Raw genomic sequence first — 24206 nt, forward strand, 5'->3', positions numbered from 1 at the left:
ATAAAATTATTCTAAAGTTTCAAGAAACTTTTTTACAATAAATTTTATTTATTTAATTACTAAATCACCTTTTTTTTTAAATTTGTATTAACAATTGAAAGAGTAGTAGTTGACAACTTAAAAACTAAAGTACAAAGATTAACAACTATCACAACTGATTTAACAACACATTTTCTTAACATATCACAAAATATAACACATAAGTTATCAAACTAACCGTAATAGTTATTAATCATTATATTCTAAATTGTCAACTACTGTTTTTTTAGTTATCAATACAAATTTTTTTAAAAATAATTTAGTAATTACACAAATAAAATTTATTACAAAAAAATCTCTTAGAACTTTAAAATAATTTTATGATTTCAAAAAACTTTTTATATTTAATTCCCTTAGGTAAAACCTAATTACAATTCTCCCAATATTAAACTGCTTGTTAATTGTTTGAATTGGAAAAAAAATATTTTTAACTTTTGTATAAAAGCAATACGTTGCCTCATTGGATCATTTTACAATGCTTTCGCAAACTTCAACCAAACATTTCGATATTTGAGAGATAAGTGCAATTCTAATCAAATAATATTCCTGTTGAGCATTTCGGGGCTGTATAAGGAGTGTTTTTGTCAAACAAAAAATTACTCCCAAAAAGGATGCACATACCACCACCAACGACACTTGGTAACCAGTCCCCATTTGTCCAGTTGTGGTAATCAGCATTCCCCGGACAAAGGAATAAAATTGAATTCATCTGAACCAAACATGACAATCCCAAAATTTGAACCCCGCCCTCGCATTTAGCATATTTGCAGCAATGACAGCCCTTCCCGACGTGTTGAGCTTCTATGTCCACTGATCTGCGCTATTACACCATCACTTACCAGTTACCATCCTGCAGAAGTCTTCGTTTTCTAATCAGAAAGTAAATTTTCTTCAATACTATAAATCTCAGCAACAGAATCAGCTGGATTGTGCTCAGACCAGAAGTCTCAGATGTCCTCATCTGAACTAACAAGGTCTAATTCGATCATCTTTCCACTACCCCTTGTGGTTTTATCAGCCGATGCTTGCCCTTCGGCTTTTATTCTTTTGGCACCTAAGTGTCCGTATGTTGTTGCAGGGGATCCCTCGTTTAATGACGACGCTTTCCTGAAGCGACAGATAAGATACTAGTTAGACTAGCATACTTCCACAGACCATGTATACTAGTACTACTTACTATATCAGACAAATGAGATCGACTTAAATCTTATTCGCAACTTGCCTCTTATCAATGCACTTGCTTTGCTCATTTGGCATCATTTGTTTTCTCTTCACTGCCTTAGAGTCAGGCTTGCCTGCAATCGGAAGTAAAAAGTAGCTCAGAACACGATTGCATGGGGCTATCATAAAAGCACAAGACCGTGTAATAATGACCTGTGACCTCTGAAAGAAATCTGATCCCTTGCGAATGCATATTTGTTGTCACTTTGTCAGCATTGCTGGTATAGAGATGAAAATTAATTCATGGCATCGAAAGTCAAAAGCAGTGAAAATCAAAGCCTACGGGCTACCAGCAAATATTGCAAAACAGGTAATTAGTTGCACTAAGTATAACAAACCTCAATGCCTTTTTAAGAGCATCCACTGACAACAACTTTAGTGGCTGAGATTTCGTTGGGTTTGTTTTGCCAATAACAGGATCAACTAAGTAGATTCCTTCTGACTTGAGATAATCCCTAGGCCTAAATGCTGTTTTTAAGTTCCTGTTAATAAAAACACATTTGTACACATAATTAAGGGAAATCAATCGAGCAACTTTTGAGTATTTCACAAACAAAAAGATGATGAGAATAGCAAACACTCATCACTATTCACTCACCCTCCCTTGAGTTCAGTTCTCATTGTGGAGTACTCTTTTGATGATTTCTACAAGATAGCAGCAGATAGGAGGCAGTTAAGTAAATGCATAACCTTTTTGCGAATAATATTGTCAAGAAACATTGAAGGACTCGATACTGCTTACCGATTTATGATATTTACAATATATCCCTTGACGTCTGAAATGGCAAAGAAGATCAGCGTCAAACAAAGCCAAAGAGATGACACGAGTAAACGTGAGCCAAAAAACCTTGATCTGCTTTTTTCTGTTTCTTTTTTTTGGGGGGGGGGGTGGTTTTACTGTTAGAGGGGCAACTGAAGTCAACGACATTTAGATATGCTATTAACACTTGCTACGTCATTCCTTGCTTTCCTGAAAAAATAAAAATAAAAAAAACTCGGCCTCCCCTCGAAGATTAGGGCTAGATCAGCGCCAAATTTCTTTTAGCATACGATACAGGTTTGTTAGACTAGTTTTATAGGTAACTTATTTCTTTTCTGCGTAACCAAGATTTCTTTGTTAAAATTGAGCATATTCTAAAAGGTTGACAGGCATGAAAGTAAATCTAAGGTATGTGGCGTATCTCCTTAGTTCTAAGCGTCCAAATTTCCCTGACAAAATCAAAGAACATTGTATCCATTGCATCAACCGAAGTACTGATTTGCTTACATATTTACAACCAACGTACAAGGCATCCCGTCGTTTCGTTTTCCCTTGCAAACTCCGTAATCAATAGAAGTTCCTATCTTCAAAATTTGACTTGGGGAATATACACTCAATGAAAAACCATTACCCTGCAAAAAACAAATGAAATGTCCAAATACGGTTGGCAAACCAGTATAAAGGGTACTTCACTGATTCATTATAATTTAATACCATAGCATCCTTGCGTACTGAACAGTTAAACAATGCAAAGAGCGTCCCTGCATGTTCTTGCGAGTTCCTCTTATAAGCATCACCGAACAAGAAAAGAGAAATATTACTTTCATCCAAACTCCCAATTTTCCATATACAGAAACTCTTCCCTGTCGAACTTGTCTTGGGACTTCCTTTCTCTGTCAGTACTCCAACCGTCGCCCAACATCCAGAAATAGTATCTCCTATCATCAAATTCCTGAATCCGAATCATTATAGTTTGAGGCCGACGCGAAGAATATTGCATGCCAAAAGTACATTAACAGGTTATAGAGCAACCCCAGTTTTATCTTCAAGATCACTTTCATAGTAGGACACAAAATAAAGAAGATTACTTGATTACTGGTAGCCGAACAAAACGAATGTCTGAAAAGCGTTCCCTGAGCTCTGCAGAGGTTACCGATTGGTTCCTGTATGTGAAAAAAATTAGCAGCCCATATCATGTTCTCTTGCCATCATTGCTTAGAATGCCTAAATCATTGAAAAACAAGATAGAATCTATTATGAAGCTACAGTCACAGGCGCTGCCTGATAGATCTAGAACCTAAGAGCATGCTGTATATCATATATTTGATGTATACGATTTGGGTAAACAGCTAAAATCCAACATCGATTGACCTTATTCGCAGACCAGAAAATTTCTCGACCTCGATATGATCTGATTTCTTGTTCACCGGCCTATTCAACTTCTCAGGTTTTTTATATGCTTTGGTTTCGTCTTCAAGACAATCCTGAACAGCATTTCTAAATACCGACATATCAACCGTCTCCCTTTGCGTGGGCGAGCCATCGTCGGATAAGTAACCTGCCATTTGAGATATACATGAGGACCCACAACTCGAAAATTGGAATCCAAGTTTTTTTTTTTTTAGCGCGGATGAATAGTTCCTCAAGTGAATGTAAAAAATGAGGATTCGACGGCGTACCCGGTGAATGGAGTGAGGGAGAAGTCGGAGGAGTTTCCAAAACCCTGTCTTGAAGGGAGAGGAGGAGATCGAGATCGAGGTCGTCTTGGTGTTTCGTCATGGTTCCCGAAAATCGAAATACAGAGGGCTCTTGGGGAAGAAAAGGGCTTCTCAGTGCCAATGGCATAGCTGTGTGAATTTAGGAACTCGTCGTCAATTCGAACTTCAAGAAAATGGCGGGAGGCATGAAAGTTTTGGAGGGAACAAATTTGTATATCCGTGTACGCATGTCTGTATTTGGCGTTATACCAATTACTGATTTTAAAAAGTACTCATCGATCCTAATTATAAGACCCAATTGACTTATTTAAGGAAATTAAGAAAGTAAATTAAATTAGTTATTTATAATAAATAAGTGTTGTCATTTCTAAAATATCCTTGCTAATTAAGTATATTGGCTAAAACTATCATTATTAGGAGGATTATCTTGGAAAAAAATGCATAAATATAAGAGATAAAATGGATTGGGGTCTTATAATTAGGACCAAATAAAAAGTCAAATTGGGTCTTATAATAAGGACCGGAGGAGTATTTTTTTATAAAACGAAACAATATCTTTCACATATTTATTTTATATATCGTAAAAAATATTTTTAAAATTATAGTTTTTTTTCACCCAAAAACATTTCAACTTAATGGTATACACTGCCTCTGTTTTGACACGTAAACTTCAACTCTGAAAAACAATCTTGCATAATTTATAAACTTCATTTTGATTTTATTTGAATATTTAAAAAAATTTTAGTTTTATCTTTAATTGATTGTATTTAGTGTTTTATTTTTTCCAATAACCATGCCATGAATAGCATTAATTAGAAAGATGGCTAGCTTGATTTCTTGGTCTAGGATATGTCATCTCATATATTTTCTTTCATTATTTATTGTCTATCTCAATTACTCTTATAATAAATAAGGGCAAATTTTTTAAAAAAATATTTTTATTTATTTATTGTCTTTAACTAATTTTAATTTTTTATTCATTAAACGTAATTTGATTATTTAAAACTTATATATAAGACTAGAAGGAGTATGTATTATATGTGCTCGTGTATATTGATTTCCAACAAATCAAACTATTCATATTTTTTAAAAGTATAATTAATTTCTTAAACATTAAAAAATTAACTGGTCATGATCTTTAAGGAAAATAACTTTAAAATACTTATTAAATTTAAAAAAATCAAATAGGTCATACAAATAAGTGAAAGAACCAAATGAGTATAAAGCGTAAAACTGTAATTTATAGAATTTCATGAAAAGACTAAAATATCATTGGAGTTACATGAACAGCATAAAAAGATTTTGCCTTTCAGTGTTATTATAATCAAACGAGCCTTTGACAGCATTTGCAAGTGATTGACAACTTTTGAATTGAATTTGACCAATTTCGTAACACATTTTGCAATATGTTATCATCCATTTACAGACTTGGTGAAACTTGGGGATTGAGTATAATAAAATTACTAAATATGTAATATGATTAACAACTTACGGAATGTAATTGACTATTTTCACAGCGTAATCTATTATTGGCTATTTTTGAATAATCCATTAATAACATGATTAATAACTTACTAAATGAATTTGACCATCTTTATAATGTGTTTTGTAACTTGTTGTCAGTTACTTCTAAATAATTTTACTAAACATGTAACATAATTAACAACTTGCAAAATAAATTTGACTATTTGCATAACACGCTTTGTAACTTGTTGATAGTTATTTCTAAACATATTTACTAAACATGTAATGTCATTAGCAACTTGCAAAATAAATTTAACCATTTGCATGACACGCTTTGCAACTTACTAATAGTTATTTCTAGACATATTTACTAAACATGTAATGTGCTTAATAGCTTGTAAAATGAAATTGACTATTTCTATAACGCGTTTTGCAACTTGTTGTTAACTATTTTCAAACAATTTTACTAAACATATAATGTGATTGATAGCTTGCAGAATATATTTAACAATTTTCATAATGCATTTTGCAGCATATTATTAGTCATTTCCACACATTGTGCAATTTGGGAGGTTGAGTTAGACAAATTGACTAGACATATAAAATGATTAACAACCATAAAAATGCATTTGATCATTTCCATACTATTGATTTGGTCAACTTCTACCAAGTATAACCTCTTGAAAGAATTAAAAAAGGGTAAATGTTTTGAGAAATTAGTACATGGTTGACAAATACACTAGAAGTATATCATAATAAATGTATTAACAGTAACTTTCATGATTTACTACACTTGTAATGGAGTTGACCACTAAAGTAATAGTATTTATAAAAAAATCAATAATTTTATGACAGCAACTACATTGTATATATTCAAATGTCAAATTAACATTAAGATTAAACTTGCATTTAGTATTTTCTTGTTATTAAAGTCATAAAACATATCGCATTCACTACCCATCATCCACAAAAGGGCAAAAAATCACAGGATTCTATGGATGACATTTAGTTGCTTATGAGCTATAAACTTAGCCTTCATTCTTCGTGCCAAAACACCCAAAGCCACAATCATCATTAGTCACAATAGCAGTACAGCAATCGGTAGAGGGGAGAAGGGGAAATAAGAGGCCCAAGGCATAAATGTGTTTTTCGAGCAGCATGAGGAAGCCTGAGAAATAAAAAAAAAATTTATTGCATGACTGAAGAATGACAACACAAGGAACACTAAGGTAATCAAAATAGGGAACACGAATAACAGATAAACCAGAGTTAGAAGTTCTACGAGGGGCAATTTGAAAGTGAGGAGAGGACTTGTAATTGTTATCGAGGAGAACAACACTGAAGGGAGAGAGGAGCTCTTTCTCATTCTACAACTTAGGGAGTGTTTGGATAAAAACCAAACCATGGTTTCAGAAGTGCTTTTACGGATTACGAAGTAAATATGTGGAGGAGGTTACCTCGTTTTGTGGAAAAGTGCTTCTGAAACTACGGATTTGGAGCATCCAAACAGAGCCTTAAGGGAGAGAAGAAGAGGAAAATGGAATTATGAAATGAGAGAAAAGGCATGAAAATAATTTATCAAAATTTACAAATTCCAATTTAAACTTACAGACTTATTTGTCTTTTGTCAAACTAGAATCACTAACTTAAAATTTAAGAATTCAAATGGTATTTATATGGGATTTTTTCTCATTTTTATGCATTGATTTAAGTAATAACAAATTAAATTCTATAATATTTCTCTAAACTTTGAAGCAGATGACGAGGAAAAAAATATCAACAAAAAATTGTCCTAAATTATAAACTTTGATCATGAAGTCTTAGAACTTGGACACTTTTATGCAGAGTTTTTCAATTAAATCAATGCATTATTTACGTGCGCGTAACTTTCTAAATTTTAGATTAATACGCAAGTAAATGAAATAATCTCCGTAAATATCATATTATTGCTTAATCTTTATCTATTGGCGTTTTGCGTTCGGTTGGAAACCTCTCTTCTTCCTTTCTTATCCTCTGTTCTCTTTTTATTCTTCTAACTATTAGATTAACAGATTTTAAATGTTAAGATTTTAATTTTTTTAAAATATTCAGTGCATTAACAAACCATTAGAATTATATTTTAATATAGTTTGTAATTTTATTTATTTATTTTTATAATTTAACATTTTAATAATATTAAAAAAATTTAAATCTAAACTGTTAAAATATTAGTCTAATAGTTAAAAAAAGACGAAAAGACGAGAAGATGGGAAGGAAAAAATGGAAGTTTCAAAGTGTTTTGCATGAATAAATATAGGCCTTGACACATGCTATCAGTGAACACAAAAATATATTTCTAACTTATTTATTACTTTCAACTAATTCTAACTGATTTTTTGTTGTCTACAAATTAGTTATTTGAGATTTATAATAATAACCAAATGAGATAATAAATTTCTTAACTTTTTCTGTTTCCATGTTTTAAAAGCTATAAGTCATAAGTTATTAATTTTAGCTTATGGCTTATTGTAGCTTTTTATACAAAAATCACATTGCCTAATTGCCCATCCAAATAGTATCCAAATTTCCAATCAGGTTTGTGCCTAATTTAAACTACTTTTCACCCCTGAAAAGCACAACCAAACAGGTACACAATGTTCATGACTCCTTTTTTGTTTTCCTTTTCTGGGCCAGAGAGCAATACTGTGGTTTGTTTGCTAAATCTTATCATAACATATCACTTTACCTAGTAAAATCCTCTCAAAGCACAACATTAATTGGAGAAACAAAAAAGAATTAAATTAAGCACACTTGACTCGATTCTCATTTTCCAGTCTCTCTTGTCCGATTCTCGCGCAAACATTACTCCTCCACAGACAAGGTTCGTTGTCTGCTTCACTTTAAAATAGAAATAGCCACGGAACAAATATTCTGAAAAAGGAAAATGCGATATTTCCTCTAAGCCCATAGTTTTATCAACCTTACTCTATTTTTGTCCCTCCGATGCAATTCTCTTGCCACCTTTATGAGTGTCTCCAGGATATTCGACAGACAGACTGCCAGCCAGCTTGATTATTTGCTTATTAATTGTTTGAAGCAAGAACTCCTTTTATTTTCTGACGACTTATGAAAGAAGAGAAATAACTCAGGCTCTTTTTTGGAGCAAAGGAGTGTAGAAAGATACATATATAGATATCACAGAGAGATAGGTATATACATGTGTGTTGTGAATGGCGTCTACAGGCGGAATAACCCTTTTAGCTGCCTTGCTTGCCATCATTGTTTCACTGTCGCATGCTGATGCTGGAGAAAAGATTACAGTAACTTATGATGGAAGGTCATTGTTGTTCAATGGAAAGCGAGAGCTTTTGTACTCGGGTGGCATCCATTACCCCCGAAGCCCACCCGAGGTTTGATTAATTCTTCTCTTAATTCACTTCCTTTCTTGATGCCTTTTGTTTCCTAGAGCCAAATAAGCGATAATGCGAAATAAATTCATGGTTTGTTCAGATGTGGCCAGACATTCTTGATAAGGCAAGACACGGCGGTTTGAATGTGATCGAAACTTACATCTTTTGGAACGCTCATGAGCCCGTGAGAGGCCAAGTAATGTGATGTTTTATATATAGACTACTGAGCCAGAGTCTCAAGTGTTTTCTTTTCATTTGTCCCCCCCCCCCCCCCCGGGTAAACGTTCGATTGGACAATGATGTGCTTCCTGGTGCAGAGGAACTTTGAGGGAAGCAACGACGTGGTGAAGTTTCTGAAGCTCGTTCAGGAGAAAGGAATGTACGTATGCCTCAGAGTTGGTCCTTTCATCCAGGCTGAATGGAATCATGGGTATGAAACTGACTCTTCATATAACAGTCACATAATATAATATAGATCATTTCCGGATTATAATTAATACTGACTAATGTCTACAATGGTAAAATATAAATAAAGAGGGCTCCCATACTGGCTGAGAGAGGTTCCGGATATCGTATTTCGTAGTGACAACGAACCTTTCAAGGTAATCTCCATAACTGACAAGCTTTGGTTTTGATCAAGAACCCGCATCATTAAAGAATGAAAATCTCATTTTATATTTGCATCAGAAATACATGCAAGAGTTCGTGGTATTTATTATAGACAAGTTGAAGGCCGAGAATCTGTTCGCTCCTCAAGGAGGGCCCATCATCATGGGACAGGTTAGGATCTGATTCCTCTATATGATAGATTTCCGCGAGGGACCTCCTTATATGCATACATGGTCGAATCTACTTGTTTAAAGAAACCTTGGCTGCTGTTTAAATAATCTATTTGCTGCAGATTGAGAATGAGTACAACCATGTCCAACGAGCATTCAGAGAGAAGGGAGACAGTTACGTTCAATGGGCAGCGAAACTGGCAGTAGGATTGAATCTTGGTATTCCATGGGTCATGTGCAAGCAAACGGATGCGCCTGATCCAGTGGTAAGAATTCCCTGAAATGTCTGTTTAAGCATCAGTTTGATTTTATTTTTAATTCCAATTCCCTAGACTTAGCTTAGCCTTGAGCTTTCCGCAGATCAATGCATGCAACGGAAGACACTGTGGCGATACCTTTGCAGGCCCCAACAAACCAAACAAGCCTTTCATCTGGACTGAAAATTGGACGGCTCAGTAAGTTCCATCACATCTAGTCTTGCATCTTCATACATCATGATCCTTCCCCTAAAATAAGGCAAGAAAGCAATTGAAATAAATAAACGCATTTGGTGGTTAATTTCTAAATTACAGGTACAGAGTGTTTGGAGATCCTCCATCCCAAAGATCTGCAGAAGATATTGCCTACTCAGTCGCTCGCTTCTTTGCTAAGAATGGAGCTATGGTTAACTATTATATGGTACTGATTACTGAACTTGGCTTCCCCGAAAAAACTCATCGTGTGCAAATCTAACTGGTGCTATACTAGTGTTCTTTTTTAATTTGAAGCATGCATGCGTCCTGCTTGCAGTACTACGGGGGAACAAATTTCGGAAGAACAACCTCCGCCTTCACAACTACTCGGTACTACGACGAAGCTCCTCTGGATGAATACGGTCTGCAGAAAGAACCCAAATGGAGTCACCTTCGGGATGTGCACAGGGCTATAAACCTGTGTAAGAAGGCTCTCTTGGAAGGCAAACCCACCGCGCAAAAGTTGAACGAATTCCACGAGGTAAGCATTCATTCTTCGTCCCACAGGCCACAGATAGGTACAGATCATTCTTACAGACTGATTTGAATACGGATGGATGAATGCAGGTCATAGTCTATGAGAGGCAAGGAAGCGATTTGTGTGCTGCATTCTTGACCAACAACCATACCGAGAATGCCGGTACCATAAACTTCAGGGGTCAGGAATATTATCTGCCCTCGCGTTCCATTAGCATCCTCCCTGACTGCAAGACTGTAGTATACAACACTCAAACGGTATATAACTTGTTTATCACTTTACAACGACACAAAATTCTGCCCATGTGTCCTCCTAACTGCTGCCAACATAACCCAGATTGTTTCACAACATAATTCGAGGAACTATAATACCGCCGCAAGCAAACTTGATTGGGAGGTGTATTCCGAAGCCATTCCGACTACCAAGGAAGTGCCGGTCGATTCAGAGCAACCTAGAGAGCTTTACAACTTGCTGAAAGACGCCAGCGACTATGCTTGGTACACCACACGGTTAGTCCTTTCCATGTCTCTCGTTCTATCAATCATGGCGTAACTATTTTCCTTTTCCTCTCCATCCCTAACGGATTATTATTCCAGAATCGAGCTGGGTCCCGAAGACTTGCCGAGGAAGAATAGCATACTTCCCGTTCTCCGCGTGGTTAGTAATGGCCACGGAATGCTCGCATTTTGCAATGGTGTATTCATCGGTAAGCAAACTCAAAAAGGTCATTTAATAATAATAATAGTATTATTATCAATCATCCCATGTGAGAGACTCATGCTAGGTGTTAATCTTGTAATTTAATGGTTTCTAAAGGAGCTGCACACGGTAGCCACGAAGAGAAAGGTTTTGGATTGCAAGTGTCCGTAAACCTTACGGTTGGGGTTAATCAAATAACTTTCTTATGTTATACAATAGGGCTGCCTGTGAGTGCCTTTCAACTTTACGATTTGAATCTCTTTCATTTAATTCGTCGTTGGTAATGAAGGACACTCGATCAACTTTCATAAACTTACAACAGGACAGTGGTGCGTACATGGAACACAGGTTCGCCGGTCCTACTCGCATCACCCTCCTCGGTCTTAACACAGGAACAATTGATCTTACCGACAATGGTTGGGGTCATCAGGTAAAATCCACTGCTTCCCATGATCCTAAGCACACAAGAACTCAGATAATAATGGAGATGACGTCATCGATTTTGGCCAGGTTTCTATCCAAGGAGAAAAGCAGAACATTTTCACCGAAGAGGGTGCAAAGAAGTTCCAATGGAAGAAAGCCACTGGAGAGGGACCCCCTGTCACCTGGTACAAGGTAATCAAATGGAAAATATGACATGGTTTGCATTCCTAAAAACATAGCGAGCGAGCTTATTTGTGTTCAATTCATTTACAGGCAAGATTTGCGACCCCAGAAGGAAGGGACCCCGTTGCGATCAGGATGACTGGCATGGGAAAGGGACAGATATGGATAAACGGTAAGAGCATTGGCCGTCACTGGATGTCATACCTCTCCCCTCTGCGACAACCCAGTCAGTCGGAGTACCACATCCCGCGAGCTTTCTTGAATAAAAAAGACAATCTTGTCGTCGTGTTGGAGGAGGAGAAATCAAACCCCGAAAAGGTCGAGATCGTGCTCGTGGACAGAGACACGATATGCAGTTACATCACAGACGCACACCCACCCAATGTGAAGCAATTCGCCAGCAAGAAGATGAAATTGCACGCGATAGTGGACGATGTGAAGACTGAAGCAGGCTTGAAGTGCCCTAACTTTAAGAAGGTGACGGCTGTGGAATTCGCGAGCTTCGGCGATCCTCAAGGTGCTTGCGGAGGCTATGACATAGGGACATGCAATTCGCCCGCAGCGAAGCAAGTTGTGGAGCAGCATTGTATGGGCAAAAGTAATTGTACGATTCCTATGGACCCTTCATTATTCCCCATCTCCGGCAATCCCTGCCCGCAGGGCAGGCCCTTGGCTCTCGCTATTCAAGTGAAGTGTAGCCGCTAGATGTCAGCTGCTTTCAAGGCCAAAGTAGATTGCCCTGCTTTCTTTCTCTTCTTCCAAGGGCACCATGGATTAGGTTCTACCCAGCATGGATATGCTGTTCGTTTTTATGCTTCTTTTAGAGTAATAACACTTGAGATGAGATTGTTTCTTTGATTCCAATCAATGAGAAATTTTATTCATTTTTAAAAACCCTCCCGTTGTGAGTATCTCTCCTCAGCTTCTACATATCCATATCTTTAAACTGCATATTGCTCTTTTTCCTTAGTGGATTCTCCCTGTTATTCCAAATTTAATATAAATATTATAAAGACTCGTGTTATTCATAAATTATAATGATATGACTTAACAGTTGCTTTTTGACACGGGTAAAGTATCACGGATCAGAATGTTGAAATGATGGCCAAAGAAATCTATGAAGTTGTACTAGTCTTGATGCAGGCATGGTTATTATAACATCCGACTGCAAGCTCCGCCGTGGAACGCACTGACTATTTAATATTATTTTTATTTTGCAATGAAAACCTGGCTTGGTGATTAAGAAAACCATAGCATATCAAAGAATTCAAAGGTATTATGATTTGTGTTTGAGAAGCCCTTGGAGACATAACTTGGTCATGACTTGCTCTTTGGCCTCCAATATTCGAATTTCGACGTGCCACGGTACTTACTGATTCGACTGTTCTCGTAATATTAGGTTCTTTGTGCTGGACTCCTTAAATTTCTCTGCCCTTTTTTTTTCCCCCTTTTAAGAATGGGATTGGTGTAATTGTGTCCGGTTAGGTATTACTTTACATTTAACAGGTCAAGCCTGTTTTGAAGCCTATTGGATTGAGTTTGGTTTATGACTTGTCATAAGCATTATATTCATTCTAAGCCTGATTTGTATAAAGATCCAGCGTGGCCTAAAAATCTATTTAAAAAACCTGTATTTTTAAAAGCGTACACAGATTGATCCAAAATTACAATAACTCAATTGAAATTATCTAAATTTAAAATACAAACATAAAATATGATACTACATTTGGTCTTTAATATAAAAGTTAATTGACTAATTTGAGTAAATTAAGAAAAGTAATTAAGTTAGTTATTTGTAGTAAATAGATGTTGTCTTTCTAATATATCGTTGCTAATCAAATGTATTAGTTAAAATAACCATAATTACAAAGACTAGATTAAAAAAAAGGATAAATATGAAAGATAAAATGGATTGAAATATTATATTGAGAACTAAAATAAAAGTCAAACAAACTCTTATATTAATAACTGAGAGTAGTCTAATATGATCAATTAACAAGATATAGCCAAATTAAGGTCTCCAGCAACTACAGGACAAACATGTTCCATTTATTTCTCAAATAAAAAGGCCTAAAACGTGACCACAAAAGCCTAAAGGAATCAACCCAAAAACCAAATTAAGGTCTCCACAACTACAGTAACAAACATGGTCCATTTATTTTTCAAATAGAAGGCCTATTGTGGCCACAAAAACCTAAAGGTGACCCGATAGACACATTCAGAGAGTGTATATGTTTGCATAACTCTTTTCAAAGTTTTAAAAATTAAACGGGTTTGTGCTAAGTGCTGGTCAAAAAAAAAAGGGTTTGTGCTAAGTGTTCCCTAAATTATACTCCTCCGGTCCTAATTATAAGACCCAATTGACTTATTTGAGGAGATTAAGGAAGTAAGTTAAGTTGGTTATTTATAATAAATAAGTATTGTTATTCCTAAAATATCCTTGCTAATTAAGTATATTGGCTAAAACTATCATTATTAGAAGGATTATCTTGGAAAAAAATGTATAAATATAAGAGAGAAAATGGATTGGGTCTTATAATTAGGACCAAATAAAAAGTCAAATTGGGTCTTATAATAAGGACAGGAGGAGTATATAATTTTTACTTAGTTGACAATTTTTACATCATTTTTTGCAATAACTTGTTCAGCTCAGACAAAAAAAAGCAATGACTTGACAAGCAGCTAGACCTATTTCTACCATAGACTACAATAGAAAGCCTAGCATATAAAACAATGTACAAATGTCAGCTCAAAAAAAAAAAAAAAAGACAGCGTACAAATGGAAGGATAAAGATGGAACGGCGTGGGGACGCCATCCGGCGGTGGGGCGGAAGTGGCGCGCTTTGCTTAATGCTTTGATGTGATCGTCTCTTCGCCAAAAACAGCATTGCTAATCACATCCGCGTCCCTTGGCCCAACGTACCCCTCCCGTCACCTTTTAGTTAGTTTTACCCCTTAATATCTGTATTCACTATTACTCCACAGGGAACCGGTTTAGTTGCATTATACTCATCCAAAAATAAATAATTTCTCAATGGCTGGCCTGTTATAAATTTTAAAGTTTTATGTTGTTGTTCCAGCTGATGCTATTGATTTTTAGCTCATTTGAAATTATGATTATAAGTACTCATAAACATATTTTACATAAGTCAAGATAAAACTCTTATCATATATTTAAATTATATACTGTAAATCATAATTGAGTACATTTGTTTATACATTTTTTCATTTCTTCAATCATGTTGCAGCAAAATAAAACTCGTTTGCTATGGAGTATGGACAGAATGTTTGATGAATTATGTTTGTCTATTTGACCGCGCTCAGTCTCGACAAACGAGTTTAAAGTTTAAACACAAAAGGGCTAGTAAAAAAATTATTACTTTTAGTCTTAATTATAAAATCTTATTTATAATTTATAAATAAAGTCTTATAATTAAAACTGAAAGTAGTGTGATACTGAAAACATATAAAGTTTAATAAATTCCTTCTGTTCCTTCTATTTCCTTTTTTTATTTTTATTTTAGAAAATAAAGAATACAAAATCATTTAAAATGTGTTTTGATTGTATGCTATGAAAAAACAAAAAGTTAGAAGATGAACTATCTGTTAATCTCAGCTTTTCTATTTGCAGCCAGCGTATTCTGAACAAGTCACGTATTTTTATTCTGTGCGCGTTTGAACTTTGAATTTGGAAATTTCTTTTTTTTTTTTTAAATCTAAGCAGATACTACGGTTAAAAAAAAAAAAAGAAGGAAAAATAGAGAATTACGGCATCCTAGGAGAGGGGGGAAAATCTGAAGACTTTATTGAGAAGTGATTTATGTACTTACGGATCTGGACATATCTGCCGTCTCAGGATCTGAGATACTGAATTTGACGCTCCATATTCCGTTGGGGGGGGGGGTTAGAAATCCGCGAGAAGAGTGGCCGCTGTCCCGTCCCAGAACTTGACCCGCAGGATCGGGCTGTGTCTTTGCCGACATTGCTCGCGCCACGTGGAGATTTGGCACGCCGCATCCGATTCTTTCCTTTGGGTGAGCCGCACCAAATGCGTTGTCTGTAAATTAATTCCCCATTTTTATCTTGTAACGTCAGAATCAAAATTACGTAATGAGGCTTTGCCTTCTTCGCCCGTCACCGTCACAGTTCACAATAACTACGCCTCTTCGACGGCTCTTTTCATCTTTCTTCATTCATTTGCCGACTGCCCCACCCCGTTTTCAAAGTAACTTACTCTCATTTTATGAACTTTCAACCCTTTTACTATTTTTTTTTTTCTGCTTTAAATTCTATTTATCATTGTCCATCCGTTTTGTGGATAGAGTGATGGACTCAGCCACTTGGGAAATAACGTTTAGCGTCGGATGCATTTACTAGATTAGTAAGGAGGAGAAAATTGGTGCCCTGGGTGACTTCATTCTGGGCGGGTGACCTGCCGGAAGCCGATTTCAGATGGGTTTCATCAGCACTGTGCTGGGCTTCTGTGGATTTGGAGTCGGGATTTCTCTTGGTCTTGTTGGTGGCTATTTTCTCTTCATCTATTTTCAACCCACCGATGTCAAGGTACATCGATTCTTTTTTTTTTTTTTTTCGGTGAACTAAGTGTGAAAAGTACATCTAAGATTCTTAATGCTTTATCTTGGTATATCATCGTCGACCTTCATTTCTTCGGCGGGAAGTCATACTTGTTTTTCTGATTCTGTTTGGTTCGGAGAAAGCGAGAGGAGCAACTAAGATGCTATCACCTTGTGCTCTCGCGTCAAACTTTTTAGGTTAAATTATGCAACTAGGCCGTGCTAGATGGGTTTCTTTGTTCATGTGAGTGATCGGAGGAAGAATGGACATAGGCCGGGCATTTTATTATTTCGTTCTAAAAGGTCGCGCATGAGAATGCTCTGCTTTTTTGCTTTTAACACTGGTTTTATTGCTTAGATAATCAAATGGCTGGTTTTTCTGCATTCGAACATAAGTTAGACAGGACTAGACTGGACTGGAGTTTCATCATAATGACTAAATCAAAAACTTAGAGCACCCAAAGTGTCATTTTGCTATTTGGGAAGTTCACCAGTTCTGCGTCATGTTATCTTAGCGTCACTGATATCCTGCTGTCTTGGACAGGATCCTAAGATCCGTCCTCTGGTGGAGCAAGACTCAGAAACTTTGCAACGTATGTTTCCGGAGATTCCGCTTTGGATTAAAAACCCAGACTTTGATCGGGTATTTAATTGTGGAGTTTGATATGCCTCTCTATCTTATGGATTATGCATTTTAATGTTTCGTTTTCACAACTGCACTTTCATTTGTTTGTGCTTTTCTATAGCTTGACTGGTTGAACAAGTTCCTTGAATATATGTGGCCCTACCTTGACAAGGTATAAGTTCTTTTCAAATGTCTGATCGAATAATCAGGTTTTTATGTTCTCTTTGTTAATTGTTTATCTGCTTCTTCTTTTCCCCCTCGTTTTTATTAGGCAATTTGCAAGACTGCAAAGAACATTGCAAAACCCATAATTGCCGAGCAGATTCCCAAATATAAAATAGAGTCTGTTGAGTTTGAAACTCTTACACTAGGGTCCTTGCCGCCAACTTTTCAAGGTTAGTAGATATGAACACGATACATTCTTGGATAAGTAACTACTTGATGTTTGAACAGCACATTGCCGATTCCAGGGCTTTTCTAGCTCGTATTTTTCTATGTTATTGATTTTGGGAATGATAATGGCAATAAATTAACCGTTACTTGGTAAGGTTGGTTCTTCATTGATGGCTCATTTGCCACTTCATTTTTAAGGCCTTAAGTCTTGATTTATGGGCTAAGTTGGTATTAAATAAATAGTCCTCTCCTCTCGCAACCAAAAAAAATTTTCATAATGCTAAGACTAGAAATTAAGATCCAGTGTAGTCCTGATGGTACTTTTTCAATGTCTTGACAAATTAGTTGTGGTGCACGATGAAATATTTTAATGCCATATCTTATTCTTGACAGGAATGAAAGTTTATGTGACTGATGAAAAGGAGTTAATTATGGAGCCTTCTGTAAAATGGGCTGGAAATCCCAATATCACTGTTGGTGTCAAGGCATTTGGGTTAAAAGCGACCGCCCAGGTAATGCTATTGCAGATCTGTGGGTGATTTTGTGTGTGTGTGTGGTGTGTGTGAGAGAGAGAGAGAGAGAGAGAGAGAGAGAGAGAGAGGGCGGAACACAGGTATGATTGCCTCTTCTTAATGCAGAGGATTCTATGTTGTTTCAGGTGGTTGATTTGCAAGTTTTTGCTTTGCCTCGTATCACTTTGAAGCCTTTGGTTCCAAGCTTTCCTTGCTTTGCCAGCATATATGTGTCTCTCATGGAAAAGGTTTTTGATGGTTTCCTCCTCTTACTTTGCTTCCCCACTTGAATATTTATAAAGCTTTTTAGGTACTTAAAGCACAGGAAGTAGAGTATTTTGATTGCTTGTAATTATGACTCTAATCTAGTATAATCATGTTTAAATGAAGATTTCAGCACTGATAGAAGCGACTGTTAGTCGACACCAATGCTTTTGAAGTTTGTAACCGCCTACTGGATGATGAGAAAGTCATTTCTTTGTGTCAAAGAGGGTTTAGGCTGGGCTTGTCATTCAAATTTGGTTATAGACAATGCAATGCCTTTCTAATCAGTGGATGAAGTGCATGTTTTTGTCTACCTATGTTGTGTTTATATGCACATTGTCGCGTCTCCACAGTATCCTGAAAGCATTAAGAGAGTGATTGCACTGGATTATAAGGATTACGTGTTAAGGGACATTGGTAATCCTGGCAAACAGCTAAACTTGATTAGAAAGTAACAACTTTTTTATTGTTATTTACTAACGACTCTGAAGGACTACTCTTTCCATTCAGGTTGCAGATTGCTTGTGACATCATGATTTTTATGATTGGTACTTACCTTCTCAACCTTATTGTTGCCTTTTATGTTGCAGCCGCATGTTGACTTCGGGTTAAAGCTTGTAGGTGCTGATCTCATGTCTATTCCTGGTGTCTATCGATTGGTTCAGGTGCATGTTTAAAACCCCCCCCCCCCACCCCAAAAAAAAAAAAAAAATCCTGCAACTCGGGGGTTTTGTCTCTTTTTTCCTTTCTTAGTACGTGATATGCTAATTTCACACACCTAACTTATTTTGCTCCCAGGCAGTCTGGCAGTGTGGTAGCTAAATAATTTTCCTAACTCTTGGTACAAATAGATTAAATATTGGTCCAAGGGTATGTTATTGTAAAACATGCATCCCCTTGGTGTAAACCATTGATTATGCATGTCCTCTGATTGTATATGGGTGAGAAAGCTATTTCAAGGCCGCTTTCTGCATTCAAGTGGGAGTTCTATGTGCATGTGACTAGAAGCCTGATAGCTAAATTAAGAGTTGATATTTTAGGAGTCTATGTTGAAGGATTATGAATAAAAAGAAATGTAATGTAGGGAAGGCGGGTTGCATGGTTTGTATTGAATGATCAATGGCTTTCAAACAATTTAATGAGTGTTGTTGTGCAGGAGCTTATTAAAGACCAGGTTGCAAACATGTATCTGTGGCCCAAAGCTCTGGAAGTTCCAATTATAGATCCATCAAAGTATGTTTCTGCATTTTTTTCTGAGGATGTTTTTCCTAAACGCTTACTATTATTATTCTTCATAGACCCTAATTTTTTACTCGAATTTTTTGTTGGGAATATTAGAGCCTTGAAGAAGCCTGTTGGAATTCTCAATGCAAGGGTGCTGAGAGCTATTAAGCTAAAGAAGAAAGACCTTCTTGGTGCATCCGACCCATATGTGAAACTAAAGCTTACTGAGGATAAACTGCCTTCAAAAAAGACCACTGTGAAGCATAAGAACTTGAATCCTGAGTGGAATGAGGATTTTAATTTGGTGGTTAAAGATCCTGAGTCCCAGGCTTTAGAGGTTTATGTCTATGACTGGGAGCAGGTATATATGTTTGGCAGTAAGTTTTCATTCTACTGTTGCTTGTTATGCATCTGAGTCGTGTGTTGCATTGGCACCTTTTACTTAGGTTGGGAAGCATGACAAGATGGGCATGAATGTAATTCCATTAAAAGAACTTACTCCTGACGAGCCTAAAGAATTTACCCTTAACCTTCTAAAAAACATGGATGCCAATGATGTCCAAAACGAGAAATCACGCGGGCAGATTGTTGTGGAATTGACATATAAACCTTTTAAGGAAGAGGAGATGTCTAAGGGTTTTGACGAGACACAAACTGTTGAAAAGGCTCCTGAAGGTACGCCTGCTAGTGGAGGCCTGCTCGTAGTTGTGGTCCACGAAGCCCAAGATGTTGAAGGAAAGCACCACACTAATCCACATGTACGGATTCTTTTTAGAGGGGAGGAGAAAAAGACGAAGGTATGGTATCCCAGAATACTTGAGGCTTAAGAATCAACATGTTCTAGCTTAACCGTATTTTGAATCTTATATTATTGGCTTCTGTTAGGTTGCTTAAGACAGGTATTGACGTGGTTGGTGTGATCAAATGAATTTGCGAGCAATTCTTTCTTCAACTTCATTTTGCTAAAATAACTAAAAAATCAAATATGAATTTCATGAAAATTTGTTTCTTGTTGATTGCAATTATGCAAGTGATTGTTTGAAACTAGAACAGAATTTAATATGCCCAAAAGTATAGTTAGAAATAAATAGTGGGATCCATTGTGGATGCAGATCTCAGAAGCTCGTTTATTGATCTAGTAATTCGCTACCATTAGTAATATTTGTGCTGGACTTTTAAAACGAATGTTGGATGTTGGATGAGCTTAGATGAGATTAAGAGTTCACGTTAAGACGAACGTTGTTTGATCCCGATTTCTGTTACTTGGTTACTATTACAGCATGTGAAAAAGAACAGAGATCCTAGATGGGAAGAAGAGTTCACATTTACGTTGGAGGAGCCTCCCTCTAATGACAGATTACATGTAGAGGTTGTCAGCACCTCAGCACGCCACATACTGCATCCAAAGGTATGCAATCTGTACCTTACTCTTTATCAATGGAAATTAATTGTTGATTACTATTGGTATGATTATGAAGTGTAAAACAAGACGACTCATTCAGATTTTGGTTGTGATCATCTAATTCTAAGTGGTTTTGACAAGGAAGCCCTTGAGTGGTTGAAACAACTGATAAACTTGTCTGGCGAATCTGCACTAGCGTTTAGCATCTAAAACCCCGAATGTTTATAATATTTTATGATCATGCTAGAAATGATTTTATGTTCCTAATGCCTATGAAATGGACTCCATGAATTCTGAGAATCGTGTTACTTTGATTTTGCATTGATGCGAACTATAACAATTATAGACAGATAGTAGAGCTTTGCTTGAAGACTACGCCATCATTTTGTTTTCCCTCCCTTTTGTGGCGCTTGATGTGGCTGACTTTTGATTGATGTTTCTCTCTTCCTTTCGGCATTAGGAATATCTGGGTTATGTCGACATAAGTCTTGCGGATGTTGTGTCGAACAAGAGGATCAATGAAAAGTACCATCTTATAGATTCAAAAAATGGTCGCATCCAGATAGAGTTGCAGTGGAGAACTGCGTGAGGCGGCTGATAACATTCTCTATAGCTCTACACTTCTCCCTTCCCCACCTTTTTTTATTATTGTTGTTATTATTATTTTTCAAACTATTTCTCGTGTTTATTGGGGAGATGAAAGGAACTGAGGAGCGTTATTGAATTCTTTTCGTCCGGTAGATTGGTTTGTTTGCTTATCATGTACATGCCTATATAAATAAAAATGCTGGTTTGAAAGCAAGAGGCACTTGTGTGACTTGGATTGCTTATAAATTTTGAGTTGTGGACCTGCCTGCATGTTTGTCTTGTCGCTTTAGTATTTCATTATTATCATTTTGTATGACTTATGATGACCTTCCACTTTGCAGCTTTAGCTTGGCTTGGTCTGTAGTGTCTTGGATAATGACAGTGATTTGATTTGTCTTAGTGGTGTTTGACAACCATTAAAAGTGATTTTAAAAAGTATTTTTCTACAAAAACAAGATAAACTTATTATAAAAATATTTTTAAAATTATAGTTTGGTTTTTACTCGAACATTTTTTAAGTTTAGTAGTTCCTTCTTAAAAATAAAAAAGAGCATGGGGATGTTTCTTTGAACGAAGCCTGTTGTGTGTTCTTGTTTTGTTTTGCTTATTTTTACCCCTCCAAAGCCTCACTTTCATGCCGAGAAAGATTGAGATCAATGGAGGAAATCTAGCCCCGTGTATCATATATGTTTTATCCTTGTTTAATGAGCTCCAACACAAGACAATTAAAAAAAAAAGTTTTTTAAAATCACCAAATTAATGTGCGTGAGGGGATTTTATTATAAGAGATTTTACTTGTTTACTTGGCAACCTGTTTTTATTTTTTTAAAATATGGATTGATAATTGAAAGAACAGTTATTAACAATTTAAGACAACGATTAATTACTTTCTCTAGTTCAAAATATAGATTAGATTCTATCTATTTATGTTTATCAAAAAATTAATTAAAATTAACTTAAAATAATAATATGTAAGGTATATATTTATTTTTTCAAATATATCCTTATTAATGAGGAGAATAAGTAAAAGATGTAATAAATGAGTAAAAAAAAAGAATATATGAGGATAAAATTAGAAAAAAATTTATTAAATACTTTGACAAAAATAAATATTATCTTATAAAAAAAATTAAGTCCTTCTAACAAAGTTTAGTTTGTATTTTGAGCTAGAGGAAGTATCATGGTAGGTATTAGCAATTTATGTACTATATTTTTGTGATATATTGCAAAAATATGTTATTAATACTTGTCATGATAGTTGTTAATCGTTGTGTTTTAAGTTGTTAATGATTCTATTTTTAGTTGTCAGTGCATATTAAAAAAAAAAGGCATTTTAATAATTAAACAAATAGAATCTCTTGTAATAAGGTTTCTTGGGGCCTTAGATTAATTTGATGATTTTAATAAACTTTTTTATATTTAATTCTTTTGAGTGGGATCTTATTGTAATTTTTTCTTAATTAAATTCGCATGTTTTGGTTAAACATTGTGTAAGGGTTGAGAAATAATCCCTACAGTTAGCTTGTTAAATATTTTTGTTTTATTAATGTTAATATCAAATTTTATATTTTGATATTGTTTAATTTTATGTTTTTATCATACCCTTGATATATTCTGGAGCAAAATATTTTTAGAGATGTTGCGGAGAGAACAATGCACATAATAGGATAAAAAAATAGAATATGATTAATTTCTCAAATTTCTACCCTGATGAAAGCATATAATTTGAGTAAATATTGTTTTTATATGTACTTTCTCATATATGTTAGGCTAGAAAGGGGTAGAGGTTTGATTTCTTCATGGAGTAAATTTAAGAGTTTATTTTGTCATTAAAATTATGGAACATCATTTTGCTCATTTATCTGAGATGAAAAAGAGGATCCTATCATGTTACCAAAAAAAAGAAGAAGAAGAGGATCCTATCATAAATTCTTCTGCCGAAAGAAAAAGTGCAAAACCAATGAATTTATGAGAAATTAGTAAAATGAAAATTAATTCATTGACTCATGAATCGAACAAATTCTTAATGATTATGAAATTCATGAGAGGCTTGGGGGGGGGTGTGAGAATCTTTTTTTTTTTTTTTGGGAAAAAGATGATCACCAAGGAAGATTAGAGCAGTAGAACTGCCTGGATGGGTTGAATTGCGCCTCATAGAATTACCCAACGAAAATGGAGCAAGCAAAGTGGGCCAATGGTAAATCCCATATTTATTCAAATCAACCCATAGTTCCATACCCTCCATTTTTTAAAAAGGGTGCAAGTACTGTAACATTGCCTCTTTGTCGGTGGATGTCTAGTAACCATGTACGTAAGAGTGTAATTGATGATTTATCACTCTAATTTACAATATTCTTTTCAGCATTAATGCAGGAGCCCCACGGACTAAAAAAAAAAAAAATTCAGGAAGATGATATATACTCTTTATATCCACTCTCAAACAACACACGTGTGCCTATATGTAGTGTGAATGAATGGTTATTATTAATACACAAATACAATACTAATAAATTAAAATATGTATTTTATTCATTTTCATTAATAAAAATAAAATAATTCGTGATACATATTTGTCTTTTTATAATAATTGTTTGGAATGAATCGTTATCAGAAGTGAGCATTGGTGATTTAGTTTGCATACAATATTAAGGATAGTTGAACTCATCAACACATAATACATATGAAATGTGTTACAAATATAAATTGCTTGCTTATATATTTTTTCCTTCGAAATTCAATATAATAGTGTGCTAATTTTACGTGGTTTCACTACATACAAAAACGTATATCAACTAAAAGTATTTACGAATCCTCCGGTCCTGAATATCACTTATTTTCTAATATAATTTTATGTTTAAAAATGAGTTATATTTAGGTACGAAAGAAAATACTCCTTCTTATTTAATTAAGCAATAACTAATTTTATAAATGGATGCGAGCATAGAGTTGATGAATTAGC

General features: G+C 35.4%; 3 protein-coding genes across 4 annotated transcripts; 2 read left to right on the top strand and 1 right to left on the bottom strand.

The window, feature by feature from the left end:
• Positions 1-603: 603 nt before the first annotated feature.
• Positions 604-3805, bottom strand: LOC114723687 (protein MCM10 homolog). Of its 2 annotated transcripts, none has more exons than XM_028909912.1 (11): positions 3700-3805; positions 3392-3578; positions 3109-3183; positions 2735-2972; positions 2528-2652; positions 2003-2036; positions 1859-1905; positions 1599-1742; positions 1414-1478; positions 1262-1334; positions 604-1146 (listed from the first exon to the last, which is right to left on the bottom strand). In XM_028909912.1, the coding sequence occupies exons 1-11, from the start codon at positions 3797-3799 to the stop codon at positions 987-989; spliced, it is 1248 nt and encodes a 415-aa protein (XP_028765745.1). In that variant the 5' UTR covers positions 3800-3805; the 3' UTR covers positions 604-986. The 2 variants fall into 2 exon arrangements, with proteins under 2 accessions (XP_028765745.1, XP_028765746.1); XM_028909913.1 differs by having other exon boundaries at positions 1070-1146; positions 1421-1478.
• A 4606-nt stretch (positions 3806-8411) lies between these two features.
• Positions 8412-12445, top strand: LOC114723624 (beta-galactosidase 13-like). The gene is made up of 16 exons (XM_028909826.1): positions 8412-8591; positions 8692-8787; positions 8909-9021; positions 9127-9193; positions 9279-9371; positions 9493-9636; positions 9731-9825; positions 9943-10048; positions 10160-10363; positions 10450-10617; positions 10697-10869; positions 10957-11066; positions 11177-11286; positions 11382-11489; positions 11570-11674; positions 11756-12445. The coding sequence occupies exons 1-16, from the start codon at positions 8412-8414 to the stop codon at positions 12368-12370; spliced, it is 2487 nt and encodes an 828-aa protein (XP_028765659.1). The 3' UTR covers positions 12371-12445.
• A 3383-nt stretch (positions 12446-15828) lies between these two features.
• Positions 15829-21510, top strand: LOC114723635 (synaptotagmin-1-like). The gene is made up of 13 exons (XM_028909838.1): positions 15829-15890; positions 15988-16228; positions 16784-16882; positions 16986-17036; positions 17136-17259; positions 17651-17769; positions 17916-18017; positions 18624-18698; positions 19190-19266; positions 19372-19618; positions 19704-20054; positions 20537-20665; positions 21120-21510. The coding sequence occupies exons 2-13, from the start codon at positions 16118-16120 to the stop codon at positions 21246-21248; spliced, it is 1614 nt and encodes a 537-aa protein (XP_028765671.1). The 5' UTR covers positions 15829-15890; positions 15988-16117; the 3' UTR covers positions 21249-21510.
• Positions 21511-24206: the final 2696 nt, after the last annotated feature.

The sequence above is a fragment of the Neltuma alba genome, unplaced genomic scaffold, assembly GCF_004799145.2.
Source record: "Neltuma alba isolate B1F8T4 unplaced genomic scaffold, ASM479914v2 tig00012148_pilon, whole genome shotgun sequence".
Taxonomy (NCBI): domain Eukaryota; kingdom Viridiplantae; phylum Streptophyta; class Magnoliopsida; order Fabales; family Fabaceae; genus Neltuma; species Neltuma alba.

Bases quoted from the DNA above. Each gene is read 5' to 3' on its own strand.
- LOC114723687 (XM_028909912.1), bottom strand. From the start codon at position 3,799: ATGACGAAACACCAAGACGACCTCGATCTCGATCTCCTCCTCTCCCTT. The intron at 2,037-2,527 runs GTAAGCAAATCA...TTGCCATTTCAG, and splicing joins TGTACGTTGGTTGTAAATAT to ACGTCAAGGGATATATTGTA. The intron at 1,479-1,598 runs GTTTGTTATACT...TCTCTATACCAG, and splicing joins GCTCTTAAAAAGGCATTGAG to CAATGCTGACAAAGTGACAA.
- LOC114723624 (XM_028909826.1), top strand. From the start codon at position 8,412: ATGGCGTCTACAGGCGGAATAACCCTTTTAGCTGCCTTGCTTGCCATC. The intron at 9,022-9,126 runs GTATGAAACTGA...ATATAAATAAAG, and splicing joins CAGGCTGAATGGAATCATGG to AGGGCTCCCATACTGGCTGA. The intron at 11,287-11,381 runs GTGAGTGCCTTT...AACTTACAACAG, and splicing joins GTTATACAATAGGGCTGCCT to GACAGTGGTGCGTACATGGA.
- LOC114723635 (XM_028909838.1), top strand. From the start codon at position 16,118: ATGGGTTTCATCAGCACTGTGCTGGGCTTCTGTGGATTTGGAGTCGGG. The intron at 20,055-20,536 runs GTATGGTATCCC...TTACTATTACAG, and splicing joins GGGAGGAGAAAAAGACGAAG to CATGTGAAAAAGAACAGAGA. The intron at 20,666-21,119 runs GTATGCAATCTG...TTTCGGCATTAG, and splicing joins GCCACATACTGCATCCAAAG to GAATATCTGGGTTATGTCGA.